The sequence below is a fragment of the Ranitomeya variabilis genome, chromosome 7 (genome assembly GCF_051348905.1).
Source record: "Ranitomeya variabilis isolate aRanVar5 chromosome 7, aRanVar5.hap1, whole genome shotgun sequence".
Classification (NCBI taxonomy): Eukaryota; Metazoa; Chordata; class Amphibia; order Anura; family Dendrobatidae; genus Ranitomeya; species Ranitomeya variabilis.
The window spans coordinates 1,758,930-1,778,034 of NC_135238.1; the positions used below are offsets into that span (position 1 = coordinate 1,758,930).

Below are 19,105 nucleotides of genomic sequence, written 5' to 3' on the forward strand. Positions count from 1 at the left end.
TTTGATGCAGAAGTCAAGAAAGGAGAAAAGCAGCACACACCGGATCTTCATGGCTGAAAGTCCACAACCTGTGGACATCGGTTACATGGCATGCGGGTGAGGGAGATTAGCAGGAGAAGGCGGACGACGGTCGTTTCGCATCTGGTTGACGCTTCTACGGGTTTTCCCTAAAAGTGACGTGTATTCACGTCTTGTATGGGTGGTTCCTTATTAAAACAGTGATAAAAAACACTAACAAAACAGACCTGTCTATTCTGTCGTGTAACCTACGGGACCTCGGCATCGGTGTCTAATCTGTCGTCTAACCTACAGGACCTGGGTGTAATCTGTCGTCTAATCTACAGGACCTCGGGCATCGGTGTCTAACCTACAGGACCTCGGGCATCGGTGTCTAACCTACAGGACCTCGGGCATCGGTGTCTAACCTACAGGACCTCGGACATCGGTGTCTAATCTACAGGACCTCGGGCATCGGTGTCTAACCTACAGGACCTCAGACATCGGTGTCTAACCTACAGGACTTCAGGCATCGGTGTCTAACCTACAGGACCTCGGACATCGGTGTCTAACCTACAGGACCTCGGACATCGGTGTCTAACCTACAGGACCTCGGGCATCGGTGTCTAACCTACAGGACCTCAGACATCGGTGTCTAACCTACAGGACCTCGGACATCGGTGTCTAACCTACAGGACCTCGGGCATCGGTGTCTAACCTACAGGACCTCGGGCATCGGTGTCTAACCTACAGGACCTCGGGCATCGGTGTCTAACCTACAGGACCTCGGACATCGGTGTCTAACCTACAGGACCTCGGACATCGGTGTCTAACCTACAGGACTTCAGGCATCGGTGTCTAACCTACAGGACCTCGGGCATCGGTGTCTAACCTACAGGACCTCGGGCATCGGTGTCTAACCTACAGGACCTCGGGCATCGGTGTCTAACCTACAGGACCTCGGACATCGGTGTCTAATCTACAGGACCTCGGGCATCGGTGTCTAACCTACAGGACCTCAGACATCGGTGTCTAACCTACAGGACTTCAGGCATCGGTGTCTAACCTACAGGACCTCGGACATCGGTGTCTAACCTACAGGACTTCAGGCATCGGTGTCTAACCTACAGGACCTCGGACATCGGTGTCTAACCTACAGGACCTCAGACATCGGTGTCTAACCTACAGGGCCTCAGGCATCGGTGTCTAACCTACAGGACCTCGGACATCGGTGTCTAACCTACAGGACTTCAGGCATCGGTGTCTAACCTACAGGACCTCGGACATCGGTGTCTAACCTACAGGACCTCGGGCATCGGTGTCTAACCTACAGGACCTCGGTCATCGGTGTCTAACCTACAGGGCCTCAGGCATCGGTGTCTAACCTACAGGACCTCGGTCATCGGTGTCTAACCTACAGGACCTCGGACATCGGTGTCTAACCTACAGGACCTCGGACATCGGTGTCTAACCTACAGGACTTCAGGCATCGGTGTCTAACCTACAGGACCTCGGACATCGGTGTCTAACCTACAGGACTTCAGGCATCGGTGTCTAACCTACAGGACCTCAGACATCGGTGTCTAACCTACAGGGCCTCAGGCATCGGTGTCTAACCTACAGGACCTCGGACATCGGTGTCTAACCTACAGGACTTCAGGCATCGGTGTCTAACCTACAGGACCTCGGACATCGGTGTCTAACCTACAGGACTTCAGGCATCGGTGTCTAACCTACAGGACCTCAGGCATCGGTGTCTAACCTACAGGACCTCGGGCATCGGTGTCTAACCTACAGGACCTCAGGCATCGGTGTCTAACCTACAGGACCTCGGACATCGGTGTCTAACCTACAGGACCTCAGACATCGGTGTCTAACCTACAGGACTTCAGGCATCGGTGTCTAACCTACAGGACCTCGGACATCGGTGTCTAACCTACAGGACTTCAGGCATCGGTGTCTAACCTACAGGACCTCGGACATCGGTGTCTAACCTACAGGGCCTCAGACATCGGTGTCTAACCTACAGGACCTCGGACATCGTGTCTAACCTACAGGACCCTTGGCATCGGTGTCTAACCTACAGGACCTCAGACATCGGTGTCTAACCTACAGGACCTCGGACATCGTGTCTAACCTACAGGACCTTGGCATCGGTGTCTAACCTACAGGGCCTCAGGCATCGGTGTCTAACCTACAGGACTTCAGGCATCGGTGTCTAACCTACAGGACCTCAGGCATCGGTGTCTAACCTACAGGACCTCGGGCATCGGTGTCTAACCTACAGGACCTCAGGCATCGGTGTCTAACCTACAGGACCTCGGGCATCGGTGTCTAACCTACAGGACCTCAGGCATCGGTGTCTAACCTACAGGACCTCAGGCATCGGTGTCTAACCTACAGGACTTCAGTCATCGGTGTCTACTGTAATCTATCGTGTAACCTAAAGTCCTGTAGGTTACACGACAGAATAGACATGTCTGTATTGTTACAGTGTTTTTAGCACTATGTTTTAATATTGAATTCTTATTTGTTGACGTGTAATAAGGAATACACGTCACATTTAGAATGGACCAAATTGAGACTAAGAATAATTCAATTAATAACTAATATTTAACAAATGGACCTGTGGAAGCATCAGCCAGATGGCAAACAGCCGTCGTCCACATTCCCCTGCATGCCGCATGCCATGTAACGATTGTCCACACATTGTGCAATAAAGAGTTAGGGTTAGGCCTCTTTCACACTTCCGTTTTTTACAATCAGTCACAATCTGTTAAAATGTTGAAAAGATGGATCCTGTGCTGATTGCAAAAAACGGATGCACTGGAGACTTTTTTTGATGGTTCCAGAGCATCCTAGAAGGCTATGTGCACATGTTGTGTATGTGTCTTCAACGCATGCACAACCCAAGATAAAAATAATAAAATAATAAAAAATCGTGATATTCTTACCTTCCAGCGTCCCGCGCAGCCCCCGCAGCCTTCCTGATGCTCCGTTCCCAGTGATGCATAGCGAGACAATCACCTGTGATGACGTAGCGGTCTCGTGAGACTGCTGCGTCATCGGGTCACTTTGCTATGCATCACTGGGAACTGGAGCTGAGCATTGGGGGGGGAAGGCTGCGGGGGACACCGGAAGGTAAGAATAGCACGATTTTTTATTTTTTTAAATTATTTTTAACATTATATCTTTTTGCTATTGATGCCGCATAGGCAGCATCAATAGTAAGAAGAGAGAGAGAGCGAGAGAGAATTTCCCTGATGGGAAATTCTTCCAGGCATGCTCAGTTTGTAAAGATGACATCCGTCGCTGGATTCCTGCTTTTCACAGTCAGCGATGGATCCTGCGCCCATAGGCTTCCATTATAGCCAACGACAGACAGCGCAGGATCCGTCACTGAGCAATTTTCCGAAGTACAGAAAAAAAACGTTCCTCTGTGCGTTGTCTCCGCCCGTCGGACTGCGATTTTACGACGGATCCAGTGCACGAAGGATGAAACGTGTGGCCATCCGTCACAATCCGTTGCTAATGCAAGTCTATGAGAAAAAAACGGATCCAGCAGAAACATTTGCTGGATCCGTTTTTTTCACAAAACGACGGATTGTGACAGAAAAGAAGGAAGGAAGTGTGAAAGAGGCCTTAACAGTAGGGGGTTAATGTTAGGGCCAAGTCTAGGATTAAGGCTAGGGCTAAGTCTAGGATTAAGGTTAGGCTTAACGCCAGGGTTAAGGTCGGGGATAAGGCAGTGCTGCTTTCCTCCTTTCTTGCCTTCTCCAATATTTTTTCAAGTCTCAGCATTTACACCACCGATTAGCATCTAAAACAGTTGCTATTTTCGGTGATAATTTTACAAGCCGTTTTCAATTGCTGCCTTGATATTTCTGCTTTGTTCTGCATCTCCATCATTTTCTGGCTCTAGAAAGCCAAAACTGTCAGTCACATAAGAGGGGGACGGGGATAGAGGGGAAACCACTGAGAAGGTGCACTCAACTGTCTGGCCGCACCTGTGCTTGGTTTGGACAGTCACTCGGAGCTGAGAAAAGCCATTTAAAGAATAAGCAATTTCCATCAATAAAACCCCAACTACAAGAGACAACAGCTGCAAGTGGAAGAGGAGACCCCACTACCAGTACAGGACAGGTCACATACGAGACAGCGGCGGGACACCGGCTCCACTTCCAGGGTCAGGCCGAGGTGAGACGCGTTCCCCCGATCTAGGAGCAAGAGAGAAGAGACGCTGTACAGGCTCTACTGCTACACAGGCACCACACAGAGACAAGTATGTGCCCCCCACATCCACCGCCGGGGGCTTCTGTGTCCTCTACATCCATAGACATTAATATGGAGAAAGTATGTGCCCCCCACATCCTCCTCCGGGGGCTTCTCTGTCCTCATCTACATCCATAGACATTAATATGGAGAAAGTATGTGCCCCCCACATCCACCTCCGGGGGCTTCTCTGTCCTCTACATCCATAGACATTAATATGGAGAAAGTATGTCCCCCCACATCCTCCTCCGGGGGCTTCTGTGTCCTCATCTACATCCATAGACATTAATATGGAGAAAGTATGTGCCCCCCACATCCACCTCCGGGGGCTTCTCTGTCCTCATCTACATCTATAGACATTATTATGGAGAAAGTATGTGCCCCCCACATCCTCCTCCGGGGGCTTCTCTGTCCTCTACATCCATAGACATTAATATGGAGAAAAGTATGTGCCCCCCACATCCACCTCCGGGGGCTTCTGTGTCCTCATCTACATCCATAGACATTAATATGGCGAAAGTATGTGCCCCCCACATCCTCCTCCGGGGGCTTCTCTGTCCTCTACATCCATAGACATTAATATGGAGAAAGTATGTGCCCCCCACATCCTCCTCCGGGGGCTTCTGTGTCCTCATCTACATCCATAGACATTAATATGGCGAAAGTATGTGCCCCCCACATCCTCCTCCGGGGGCTTCTCTGTCCTCATCTACATCTATAGACATTAATATGGAGAAAGTATGTGCCCCCCACATCCTCCTCCGGGGGCTTCTCTGTCCTCATCTACATCCATAGACATTAATATGGAGAAAGTATGTGCCCCCCACATCCTCCTCCGGGGGCTTCCCTGTCCTCATCTACATCCATAGATATTAATATGGAGAAAGTATGTGCCCCCCACATCCTCCTTCAAGGGCTTCTCTGTCCTCATCTACATCCATAGACATTAATATGGAGAAAGTATGTGCCCCCCACATCCACCTCCGGGGGCTTCTCTGTCCTCATCTACATCCATAGACATTATTATGGAGAAAGTATGTGCCCCCCACATCCACCTCCGGGGGCTTCTCTGTCCTCATCTACATCCATAGACATTAATATGGAGAAAGTATGTGCCCCCCACATCCACCTCCGGGGGCTTCTCTGTCCTCATCTACATCCATAGACATTAATATGGAGAAAGTATGTGCCCCCCACATCCTCCTCCGGGGGCTTCTGTCCTCATCTACATCCATAGACATTAATATGGAGAAAGTATGTGCCCCCCACATCCACCTCCGGGGGCTTCTCTGTCCTCATCTACATCCATAGACAGTAATATGGAGAAAGTATGTGCCCCCCACATCCTCCTCCGGGGGCTTCTGTGTCCTCATCTACATCCATAGACATTAATATGGAGAAAGTATGTGCCCCCCACATCCTCCTCCGGGGGCTTCTGTGTCCTCATCTACATCCATAGACATTAATATGGAGAAAGTATGTGCCCCCCACATCCTCCTCCGGGGGCTTCTGTCCTCATCTACATCCATAGACATTAATATGGAGAAAGTATGTGCCCCCCACATCCACCTCCGGGGGCTTCTCTGTCCTCATCTACATCCATAGACAGTAATATGGAGAAAGTATGTGCCCCCCACATCCACCTCCGGGGGCTTCTCTGTCCTCATCTACATCCATAGACATTAATATGGAGAAAGTATGTGCCCCCCACATCCACCTCCGGGGGCTTCTCTGTCCTCATCTACATCCATAGACATTAATATGGAGAAAGTATGTGCCCCCCACATCCTCCTCCGGGGGCTTCTCTGTCCTCATCTACATCCATAGACATTAATATGGAGAAAGTATGTGCCCCCCACATCCACCTCCGGGGGCTTCTCTGTCCTCATCTACATCCATAGACATTAATATGGAGAAAGTATGTGCCCCCCACATCCTCCTCCGGGGGCTTCTGTGTCCTCATCTACATCCATAGACATTAATATGGAGAAAGTATGTGCCCCCCACATCCACCTCCGGGGGCTTCTGTGTCCTCATCTACATCCATAGACATTAATATGGAGAAAGTATGTGCCCCCCACATCCTCCTCCGGGGGCTTCTCTGTCCTCATCTACATCCATAGACATTAATATGGAGAAAGTATGTGCCCCCCACATCCACCTCCGGGGGCTTCTCTGTCCTCCTCTACATCTATAGACATTAATATGGAGAAAGTATGTGACCCCCACATCCTCCTCCGGGGGCTTCTCTGTCCTCATCTACATCCATAGACATTAATATGGAGAAAGTATGTGCCCCCCACATCCACCTCCGGGGGCTTCTCTGTCCTCATCTACATCCATAGACATTAATATGGAGACAGTATGTGCCCCCCACATCCTCCTCCGGGGGCTTCTCTGTCCTCATCTACATCCATAGACATTAATATGGAGGAAGTATGTGCCCCCCACATCCACCTCCGGGGGCTTCTCTGTCCTCATCTACATCCATAGACATTAATATGGAGAAAGTATGTGCCCCCCACATCCTCCTCCGGGGGCTTCTCTGTCCTCATCTACATCCATAGACATTAATATGGAGAAAGTATGTGCCCCCCACATCCACCTCCGGGGGCTTCTGTGTCCTCATCTACATCCATAGACATTAATATGGCGAAAGTATGTGCCCCCCACATCCTCCTCCGGGGGCTTCTCTGTCCTCATCTACATCTATAGACATTAATATGGAGAAAGTATGTGCCCCCACATCCACCTCCGGGGGCTTCTCTGTCCTCATCTACATCCACAGACATTATTATGGAGAAAGTATGTGCCCCCCACATCCACCTCCGGGGGCTTCTCTGTCCTCATCTACATCCATAGACATTATTATGGAGAAAGTATGTGCCCCCCACATCCACCTCCGGGGGCTTCTCTGTCCTCATCTACATCCATAGACATTAATATGGAGAAAGTATGTGCCCCCCACATCCACCTCCGGGGGCTTCTCTGTCCTCATCTACATCCATAGACATTAATATGGAGAAAGTATGTGCCCCCCACATCCACCTCCGGGGGCTTCTCTGTCCTCATCTACATCCATAGACATTAATATGGAGAAAGTATGTGCCCCCCACATCCACCTCCGGGGGCTTCTCTGTCCTCATCTACATCCATAGACATTAATATGGAGAAAGTATGTGCCCCCCACATCCTCCTCCGGGGGCTTCTGTGTCCTCATCTACATCCATAGACATTAATATGGAGAAAGTATGTGCCCCCCACATCCACCTCCGGGGGCTTCTCTGTCCTCATCTACATCCATAGACATTAATATGGAGAAAGTATGTGCCCCCCACATCCACCTCCGGGGGCTTCTCTGTCCTCATCTACATCCATAGACAGTAATATGGAGAAAGTATGTGCCCCCCACATCCTCCTCCGGGGGCTTCTCTGTCCTCATCTACATCCATAGACATTAATATGGAGAAAGTATGTGCCCCCCACATCCACCTCCGGGGGCTTCTCTGTCCTCCTCTACATCCATAGACATTAATATGGAGAAAGTATGTGCCCCCCACATCCTCCTCCGGGGGCTTCTCTGTCCTCATCTACATCCATAGACATTAATATGGAGAAAGTATGTGCCCCCCACATCCACCTCCGGGGGCTTCTCTGTCCTCATCTACATCCATAGACATTAATATGGAGAAAGTATGTGCCCCCCACATCCACCTCCGGGGGCTTCTCTGTCCTCATCTACATCCATAGACATTAATATGGAGAAAGTATGTCCCCCCACATCCTCCTCCGGGGGCTTCTCTGTCCTCATCTACATCCATAGACATTAATATGGAGAAAGTATGTGCCCCCCACATCCACCTCCGGGGGCTTCTCTGTCCTCATCTACATCCATAGACATTAATATGGAGAAAGTATGTCCCCCCACATCCTCCTCCGGGGGCTTCTGTGTCCTCATCTACATCCATAGACATTAATATGGAGAAAGTATGTGCCCCCCACATCCTCCTCCGGGGGCTTCTCTGTCCTCATCTACATCTATAGACATTAATATGGAGAAAGTACGTGCCCCCCACATCCACCTCCGGGGGCTTCTCTGTCCTCATCTACATCCATAGACATTAATATGGAGAAAGTATGTGCCCCCCACATCCTCCTCCGGGGGCTTCTGTCCTCATCTACATCCATAGACATTAATATGGAGAAAGTATGTGCCCCCCACATCCACCTCCGGGGGCTTCTGTGTCCTCATCTACATCCATAGACATTAATATGGAGAAAGTATGTGCCCCCCACATCCACCTCCGGGGGCTTCTCTGTCCTCATCTACATCCATAGACATTAATATGGAGAAAGTATGTGCCCCCCACATCCTCCTCCGGGGGCTTCTCTGTCCTCATCTACATCCATAGACATTAATATGGGGAAAGTATGTGCCCCCCACATCCACCTCCGGGGGCTTCTCTGCCCTCATCTACATCCATAGACATTAATATGGAGAAAGTATGTGCCCCCCACATCCTCCTCCGGGGGCTTCTCTGTCCTCATCTACATCTATAGACATTAATATGGAGACAGTATGTGCCCCCCACATCCACCTCCGGGGGCTTCTCTGTCCTCATCTACATCCATAGACATTAATATGGAGAAAGTATGTGCCCCCCACATCCACCTCCGGGGGCTTCTCTGTCCTCATCTACATCCATAGACATTAATATGGGGAAAGTATGTGCCCCCCACATCCACCTCCGGGGGCTTCTCTGTCCTCATCTACATCCATAGACATTAATATGGAGAAAGTATGTGCCCCCCACATCCTCCTCCGGGGGCTTCTCTGTCCTCATCTACATCCATAGACATTAATATGGAGAAAGTATGTGCCCCCCACATCCACCTCCGGGGGCTTCTCTGTCCTCATCTACATCCATAGACATTAATATGGAGAAAGTATGTGCCCCCCACATCCTCCTCCGGGGGCTTCTCTGCCCTCATCTACATCCATAGACATTAATATGGAGAAAGTATGTGCCCCCCACATCCTCCTCCGGGGGCTTCTCTGTCCTCATCTACATCCATAGACATTAATATGGAGAAAGTATGTGCCCCCCACATCCACCTCCGGGGGCTTCTCTGTCCTCATCTACATCCATAGACATTAATATGGAGAAAGTATGTGCCCCCCACATCCACCTCCGGGGGCTTCTCTGTCCTCATCTACATCCATAGACATTAATATGGAGAAAGTATGTGCCCCCCACATCCACCTCCGGGGGCTTCTCTGCCCTCATCTACATCCATAGACATTAATATGGAGAAAGTATGTGCCCCCCACATCCTCCTCCGGGGGCTTCTCTGTCCTCATCTACATCCATAGACATTAATATGGAGAAAGTATGTGCCCCCCACATCCACCTCCGGGGGCTTCTCTGTCCTCATCTACATCCATAGACATTAATATGGAGAAAGTATGTGCCCCCCACATCCTCCTCCGGGGGCTTCTCTGTCCTCATCTACATCCATAGACATTAATATGGGGAAAGTATGTGCCCCCCACATCCACCTCCGGGGGCTTCTCTGCCCTCATCTACATCCATAGACATTAATATGGAGAAAGTATGTGCCCCCCACATCCTCCTCCGGGGGCTTCTCTGTCCTCATCTACATCTATAGACATTAATATGGAGACAGTATGTGCCCCCCACATCCACCTCCGGGGGCTTCTCTGCCCTCATCTACATCCATAGACATTAATATGGAGAAAGTATGTGCCCCCCACATCCTCCTCCGGGGGCTTCTCTGTCCTCATCTACATCCATAGACATTAATATGGGGAAAGTATGTGCCCCCCACATCCACCTCCGGGGGCTTCTCTGCCCTCATCTACATCCATAGACATTAATATGGAGAAAGTATGTGCCCCCCACATCCTCCTCCGGGGGCTTCTCTGTCCTCATCTACATCCATAGACATTAATATGGGGAAAGTATGTGCCCCCCACATCCACCTCCGGGGGCTTCTCTGCCCTCATCTACATCCATAGACATTAATATGGAGAAAGTATGTGCCCCCCACATCCTCCTCCGGGGGCTTCTCTGTCCTCATCTACATCCATAGACATTAATATGGAGAAAGTATGTGCCCCCCACATCCACCTCCGGGGGCTTCTCTGTCCTCATCTACATCCATAGACATTAATATGGAGAAAGTATGTGCCCCCCACATCCTCCTCCGGGGGCTTCTGTGTCCTCATCTACATCCATAGACATTAATATGGAGAAAGTATGTGCCCCCCACATCCTCCTCCGGGGGCTTCTCTGTCCTCATCTACATCCATAGACAATAATATGGGGAAAGTATGTGCCCCCCACATCCACCTCCGGGGGCTTCTCTGTCCTCATCTACATCCATAGACATTAACCCCTTTCTGTCATCGGACGTACTATTCCGTCCATGTGGGGTGGGCCCTAATTCCCAAGGACGGAATAGTACGTCCAGCACGATCGGCCGCGCTCACGGGGGGAGCGCGGCCGATCGCGGCCGGGTGTCAGCTGCCTATCGCAGCTGACATCCGGCACTATGTGCCAGGAGCGGTCACGGACCGCCCCCGGCACATTAACCCCCGGCACACCGCGATCAAACATGATCGCGGTGTGCCGGCGGTACAGGGAAGCATCGCGCAGGGAGGGGGCTCCCTGCGCGCTTCCCTGAGACCCCCGGAGCAACGCGATGTGATCGCGTTGCTCCGTGGGTCTCCTACCTCCTATCCCTGCAGGCCCCAGGTCCAAAATGGCCGCGGGGCTGCATCCGGGTCCTGCAGGGATCACTTCCGGGTGCCGAGCAGGCTGCAGATGAAAGCTGCAGCCTGCACGGCTGTAAGTGAGATCGGAGATCTCACAGAGTGCTGTGCACACTGTGAGATCAGCGATCTGTGATGTCCCCCCCTGGGACAAAGTAAAAAAGTAAAAAAAATTCCCACATGTGTAAAAAAAAAATAAAAAAAAAAATTCCTAAATAAAGAAAAAAAATATATATTATTCCCATAAATACATTCCTTTATCTAAATAAAAAAAAACCAAACAATAAAAGTACACATATTTAGTATCGCCACGTCCGTAACGACCCCACCTATAAAACTATATCACTAGTTAACCCCTGCAGTGAACACCGTAAAAAAAAAAAAAAAAAAACGAGGCAAAAAACAACGCTTTATTCTCATACCGCCAAACAAAAAGTGCGATAACACGCGATCAAAAAGACGGATATAAATAAACATGGTACCGCTGCAAACGTCATCTTGTCCCGCAAAAAACAAGCCGCCATATAGCATCATCAGCGAAAAAATAAAAAAGTTATAGTCCTCAGAATAAAGCGATGCCAAAATAATTATTTTTTCTATAAAATAGTTTTTATCGTATAGAAGCGCCAAAACATAAAAAAAATGATGTAAATGAGATATCGCTGTAATCGTACTGACCCGAAGAATAAAACTGCTTTATCAATTTTACCAAACGCGGAACGGTATAAACGCCTCCCCAAAAAGAAATTCATGAATAGCTGGTTTTTGATCATTCTGCCTCACAAAAATCGGAATAAAAAGCGATCAAAAAATCTCCCGTGCCTGAACATGTTATCAATAAAAACGTCAACTCGTTCCGCAAAAAACAAGATCTCACATGACTCTGTGGACTCAAATATGGAAAAATTATAGCTCTCAAAATGTGGTAACGCAAAAAATATTTTTTGCAATAAAAAGCTTCTTTCAGTGTGTGACAGCCGCCAATCATAAAAATCCGCTAAAAAACCCGCTATAAAAGTAAATCAAACCCCCTTTCATCACCCCCTTAGTTAGGGAAAAATAAAAAAAAATAAAAAAATGTATTTATTTCCATTTTACCATTAGGGCTAGGGTTAGGGCTAGGGTTAGGGTTGGGGCTAGGGTTAGGGTTGGGGCTAGGGTTGGGGCTAGGGTTAGGGTTGGGGCTAGGGTTAGGGTTGGGGCTAGGGTTGGGGCTAGGGTTAGGGTTGGGGCTAGGGTTAGGGCAGGGGCTAGGGTTAGGGCTGGGGCTAGGGTTGGGGCTAGGGTTAGGGTTGGGGCTAGGGTTAGGGTTGGGGCTAGGGTTAGGGTTGGGGCTAGGGTTAGGGCTACAGTTAGGGTTGGGGCTAAAGTTAGGGTTAAGGGTTGGGGCTAAAGTTAGGGTTAGGGTTTGGACTACATCTACGGTTGGGAATAGGGTTGGGATTAGGGTTAGGGGTGTGTCTGGGTTAGAGGTGTGGTTAGGGTTACCGTTGGAATTAGGGTTAGGGGTGTGTTTGGATTAGGGTTTCAGTTATAATTGGGGGGTTTCCACTGTTTAGGCACATCAGGGGCTCTCCAAACGCGACATGGCGTCCGATCTCAATTTCAGCCAATTCTGCGTTGAAAAAGTAAAACAGTGCTCCTTCCCTTCCGAGCTCTCCCGTGCGCCCAAACAGGGGTTTAACCCAACATATGGGGTATCAGCGTACTCGGAACACATTGGAGAACAACTTTTGGGGTCCAATCTCTCCTGCTACCCTTGGGAAAATACAAAACTGGAGGCTAAAAAATAATTTTTGTGGAAAAAAAATATTTTTTATTTGCATGGCTCTGCGTTATAAACTGTAGTGAAACAATTGGGGGTTCAAAGCTCTCACAACACATCTAGATGAGTTCCTTAGGGGGTCTACTTTCCAAAATGGTGTCACTTGTGGTGGGTTTCTACTGTTTAGGTACATTAGGGCCTCTGCAAATGCAATCTGACGCCTGCAAACCATTCCATCTAAGTCTGCATTCCAAATGGCGCTCCTTCCCTTCCGAGCCCTCCCATGCGCCCAAACATTGGTTCCCCCCCACATATGGGGTATCAGCGTACTCAGGACAAATTGGACAACAACTTTTGGGGTCCAATTTCTCCTGTTACCCTTGGGAAAACACAAAACTGGGGGCTAAAAAATAATTTTGGGGTGAAAATGTTTTTTTTTTTTTTCACGGCTATGCGTTATAAACTGTAGTGAAACACTTGAGGGTTCAAAACTCTCACAACACATCTAGATGAGTTGCTTAGGGGGTCTACTTTCCAAAATGGTGTCACTTGTGGGTTTTTTTTTACTGTTTAAGTACATTAGGGCTCTGCAAACGCAATGTGACGCCTGCAGACCATTCCATCTAAGTCTGCATTCAAAATGGCGCTCCATCCCTTCCGAGCCCTCCCATGCACCCAAACAGTGGTTCCCCCCCACATATGGGGTATCAGCGTACTCAGGACAAATTGGACAACAACTTTTGGGGTCCAATTTCTCCTGTTACCCTCAGGAAAATACAAAACTGGGGGCTAAAAAATAATTTTTGTGGGAAAAAAATGTTGTTTTTTTTACGGCTCTGCATTATAAACTTCTGTGAAGCAGTTGGTGGGTCAAAGTGCTCCCTACACCTCTAGATAAGTTCCTTAGGGGGTTTACTTTCCAAAATGGTGTCACTTGTGGGGGGGTTTCAATGTTTAGGCACATCAGTGGCTCTCCAAACGCAACATGGCGTCCCATCTCAATTCCTGTCAATTTTGCAGTGAAAAGTCAAATGACGCTCCTTCCCTTCCGAGCTCTGCCATGCGCCCAAACAGTGGTTTACCCCCACATATGGGGTATCAGCGTACTCAGGACAAATTGTAAAACATCTTTTGGGGTCCAATTTCTTCTCTTACTCTTGGGAAAATAAAAAATTGGGGGTGAAAAGATAATTTTTGTGAAAAAATATGATTTTTTATTTTTACGGTTCTGCATTATAAACTTCTGTGAAGCACTTGGTGGGTCAAAGTGCTCACCACACCTCTAGATAAGTTCCTTAGGGGGTCTACTTTCCAAAATGGTGTCACTTGTGGGGGGTTTCAATGTTTAGGCACATTAGTGGCTCTCCAAATGCAACATGGCGTCCCACCTCAATTCCTGTCAATTTTGCATTGAAAAGTCAAACGGCGCTCCTTCCCTTCCGAGCTCTCCCATGCGCCCAAACAGTGGTTTACCCCCACATATGGGGTATCAGCGTACTCAGGACAAATTGTACAACAACTTTTGGGGTCCAATTTCTTCTCTTACCCTTGGGAAAATAAAAAATTGGGGGTGAAAAGATAATTTTTGAGAAAAAATATGATTTTTTATTTTTACGGCTCTGCATTATAAACTTCTGTGAAGCACTTGGTGAGTCAAAGTGCTCACCACACCTCTAGATAAGCTCCTTAGGGGGTCTACTTTCCAAAATGGTGTCACTTGTGGGGGGTTTCAATGTTTAGGCATATCAGGGGCTCTCCAAACGCAACATGGTGTCCCATCTCAATTCCAGTCAATTTTGCATTGAAAAGTCAAATGGCGCTCCTTCGCTTCCGAGCTCTGTCATGTGCCCAAACAGTGGTTTACCCCCACATATGGGGTATTGGCGTACTCAGGACAAATTGTACAACATCTTTTGGCGTCCATTTTCTCCTGTTACCCTTGGTAAAATAAAACAAATTGGAGCTGAAGTAAATTTTGTGTGAAAAAAAAGTTAAATGCTCATTTTTATTTAAACATTCCAAAAATACCTGTGAAACACCTGAAGGGTTAATAAACTTCTTGAATGTGGTTTTGAGCACCTTGAGGGGTGCAGTTTTTAGAATGGTGTCACACTTGGGTATTTTCTATCATATAGACCCCTCAAAATTACTTCAAATGTGATGTGGTCCCTAAAAAAAAAATGGTGTTGTAAAAATGAGAAATTGCTGGTCAAATTTTAACCCTTATAACTCCCTAACAAAAAAAAATTTTGGTTCCAAAATTGGGCTGATGTAAAGTAGACATGTGGGAAATGTTACTTATTAAGTATTTTGTGTGACATATCACTGTTATTTAATTGCATAAAAATTCAAAGTTGAAAAATTGCAAAATTTTCAAAATTTTCGCCAAATTTCCGTTTTTTTCACAAATAAACGCAGGTAATATCAAAGAAATTTTACCACTATCATGAAGTACAATATGTCACGAGAAAACAATGTCAGAATCACAGGGATCCGTTGAAGCGTTCCAGAGTTATAACCTCATAAAGGGACAGTGGTCAGAATTGTAAAAATTGGCCCGGTCCATAACGTGCAAACCACCCTTGGGGGTGAAGGGGTTAATATGGAGATAGTATGTGCCCCCCACATCCTCCTCCGGGGGCTTCTCTGTCCTCATCTACATCCATAGACATTAATATGGAGAAAGTATGTGCCCCCCACATCCACCTCCGGGGGCTTCTCTGTCCTCATCTACATCCATAGACATTAATATGGAGAAAGTATGTGCCCCCCACATCCTCCTCCGGGGGCTTCTCTGTCCTCATCTACATCCATAGACATTAATATGGAGAAAGTATGTGCCCCCCACATCCACCTCCGGGGGCTTCTCTGTCCTCATCTACATCCATAGACATTAATATGGAGATAGTATGTGCCCCCCACATCCTCCTCCGGGGGCTTCTCTGTCCTCATCTACATCCATAGACATTAATATGGAGAAAGTATGTGCCCCCCACATCCACCTCCGGGGGCTTCTCTGTCCTCATCTACATCCATAGACATTAATATGGGGAAAGTATGTGCCCCCCACATCCACCTCCGGGGGCTTCTCTGTCCTCATCTACATCCATAGACATTAATATGGGGAAAGTATGTGCCCCCCACATCCTCCTCCGGGGGCTTCTGTGTCCTCATCTACATCCATAGACATTAATATGGAGAAAGTATGTGCCCCCCACATCCTCCTCCGGGGGCTTCTCTGTCCTCATCTACATCCATAGACATTAATATGGAGAAAGTATGTGCCCCCCACATCCTCCTCCGGGGGCTTCTCTGTCCTCATCTACATCCATAGACATTAATATGGAGAAAGTATGTGCCCCCCACATCCTCCTCCGGGGGCTTCTCTGTCCTCATCTACATCCATAGACATTAATATGGAGAAAGTATGTGCCCCCCACATCCACCTCCGGGGGCTTCTCTGTCCTCATCTACATCCATAGACATTAATATGGAGACAGTATGTGCCCCCCACATCCACCTCCGGGGGCTGCTCTGTCCTCTACATCCATAGACATTAATATGGAGAAAAGTATGTGCCCCCCACATCCTCCTCCGGGGGCTTCTCTGTCCTCATCTACATCCATAGACATTAATATGGAGAAAGTATGTGCCCCCCACATCCTCCTCCGGGGGCTTCTGTGTCCTCATCTACATCCATAGACATTAATATGGAGAAAGTATGTGCCCCCCACATCCTCCTCCGGGGGCTTCTGTCCTCACCTACATCTATAGACATTAATATGGAGAAAGTATGTGCCCCCCACATCCACCTCCGGGGGCTTCTGTGTCCTCATCTACATCCATAGACATTAATATGGAGACAGTATGTGCCCCCCACATCCTCCTCCGGGGGCTTCTCTGTCCTCATCTACATCTATAGACATTAATATGGAGAAAGTATGTGCCCCCCACATCCTCCTCCGGGGGCTTCTCTGTCCTCATCTATATCCATAGACATTAATATGGAGAAAGTATGTGCCCCCCACATCCTCCTCCGGGGGCTTCTGTGTCCTCATCTACATCCATAGACATTAATATGGAGAAAGTATGTGCCCCCCACATCCACCTCCGGGGGCTTCTCTGTCCTCATCTACATCCATAGACATTAATATGGAGAAAGTATGTGCCCCCCCACATCCACCTCCGGGGGCTTCTCTGTACTCATCTACATCCATAGACATTAATATGGAGAAAGTATGTGCCCCCCACATCCTCCTCCGGGGGCTTCTCTGTCCTCATCTACATCCATAGACATTAATATGGAGAAAGTATGTGCCCCCCACATCCTCCTCCGGGGGCATCTCTGTCCTCTACATCCATAGACATTAATATGGAGAAAGTATGTGCCCCCCACATCCTCCTCCGGGGGCTTCTGTGTCCTCATCTACATCCATAGACATTAATATGGAGAAAGTATGTGCCCCCCACATCCTCCTCCGGGGGCTTCTGTCCTCACCTACATCTATAGACATTAATATGGAGAAAGTATGTGCCCCCCACATCCTCCTCCGGGGGCTTCTGTGTCCTCATCTACATCCATAGACAGTAATATGGAGAAAGTATGTGCCCCCCACATCCTCCTCCGGGGGCTTCTCTGTCCTCATCTACATCCATAGACATTAATATGGGGAAAGTATGTGCCCCCCACATCCTCCTCCGGGGGCTTCTGTGTCCTCATCTACATCCATAGACATTAATATGGAGAAAGTATGTGCCCCCCACATCCTCCTCCGGGGGCTTCTCTGTCATCTACATCCATAGACATTAATATGGAGAAAGAATGTGCCCCCCTCATCCACCTCTGGGGGCTTCACTGTCCTCATCTACATCCACAGACATTAATATGGAGAAAGTATGTGCCCCCCACATCCTCCTCTGGGGGCTTCTCTGTCCTCATCTACATCCACAGACATTAATATGGAGAAAGTATGTGCCCCCCACATCCACCTCCGGGGGCTTCTCTGTCATCTACATCCATAGACATTAATATGGAGAAAGAATGTGCCCCCCTCATCCACCTCTGGGGGCTTCACTGTCCTCATCTACATCCACAGACATTAATATGGAGAAAGTATGTGCCCCCCACATCCTCCTCTGGGGGCTTCTCTGTCCTCATCTACATCCACAGACATTAATATGGAGAAAGTATGTGCCCCCCACATCCTCCCCCGGGGGCTTCTCTGTCCTCATCTACATCCATAGACATTAATATGGAGAAAGTATGTGCCCCCCACATCCTCCTCCGGGGGCTTCTCTGTCCTCATCTACATCCATAGACATTAATATGGAGAAAGTATGTGCCCCCCACATCCTCCTCCGGGGGCTTCTCTGTCCTCATCTACATCCATAGACATTAATATGGAGAAAGTATGTGCCCCCCACATCCTCCTCCGGGGGCTTCTCTGTCCTCATCTACATCCATAGACATTAATATGGAGAAAGTATGTGCCCCCCACATCCTCCTCCGGGGGCTTCTGTGTCCTCATCTACATCCATAGACATTAATATGGAGAAAGTATGTGCCCCCCACATCCTCCTCCGGGGGCTTCTCTGTCCTCATCTACATCCATAGACATTAATATGGAGAAAGTATGTGCCCCCCACATCCTCCTCTGGGGGCTTCTCTGTCCTCATCTACATCCACAGACATTAATATGGAGAAAGTATGTGCCCCCCACATCCTCCTCCGGGGGCTTCTCTGTCCACATCTACATCTATAGACATTAATATGGAGAAAGTATGTGCCCCCCACATCCTCCTCCGGGGGCTTCTCTGTCCTCATCTACATCCATAGACATTAATATGGAGAAAGTATGTGCCCCCCACATCCACCTCTGGGGGCTTCTCTGTCCTCATCTACATCCATAGACATTAATATGGAGAAAGTATGTGCCCCCCACATCCTCCTCCGGGGGCTTCTCTGTCCTCATCTACATCCATAGACATTAATATGGAGAAAGTATGTGCCCCCCACATCCTCCTCCGGGGGCTTCTCTGTCCTCATCTACATCCATAGACATTAATATGGAGAAAGTATGTGCCCCCCCACATCCACCTCCGGGGGCTTCTCTGTCCTCATCTACATCCATAGACATTAATATGGAGAAAGTATGTGCCCCCCACATCCTCCTCCGGGGGCTTCTCTGTCCTCATCTACATCCATAGACATTAATATGGAGACAGTATGTGCCCCCCCACATCCACCTCCGGGGGCTTCTCTGTCCTCATCTACA

The 19,105-nt window shown here is 48.6% G+C and overlaps 1 protein-coding gene across 3 annotated transcripts in view; it reads right to left on the reverse strand.

The window, feature by feature from the left end:
* LOC143784993 (integrin alpha-L-like) overlaps positions 1 to 19,105 on the reverse strand; it is a 105,326-nt gene that overhangs the window by 80,465 nt on the left and 5,756 nt on the right. For all 3 annotated transcript variants that reach the window (XM_077273620.1, XM_077273621.1, XM_077273622.1), the window contains exon 4: positions 4,150 to 4,214. In XM_077273620.1, coding sequence (XP_077129735.1) covers positions 4,150 to 4,214 — 65 coding nt within the window. The remainder of the gene's footprint in view (positions 1 to 4,149; positions 4,215 to 19,105) is intronic.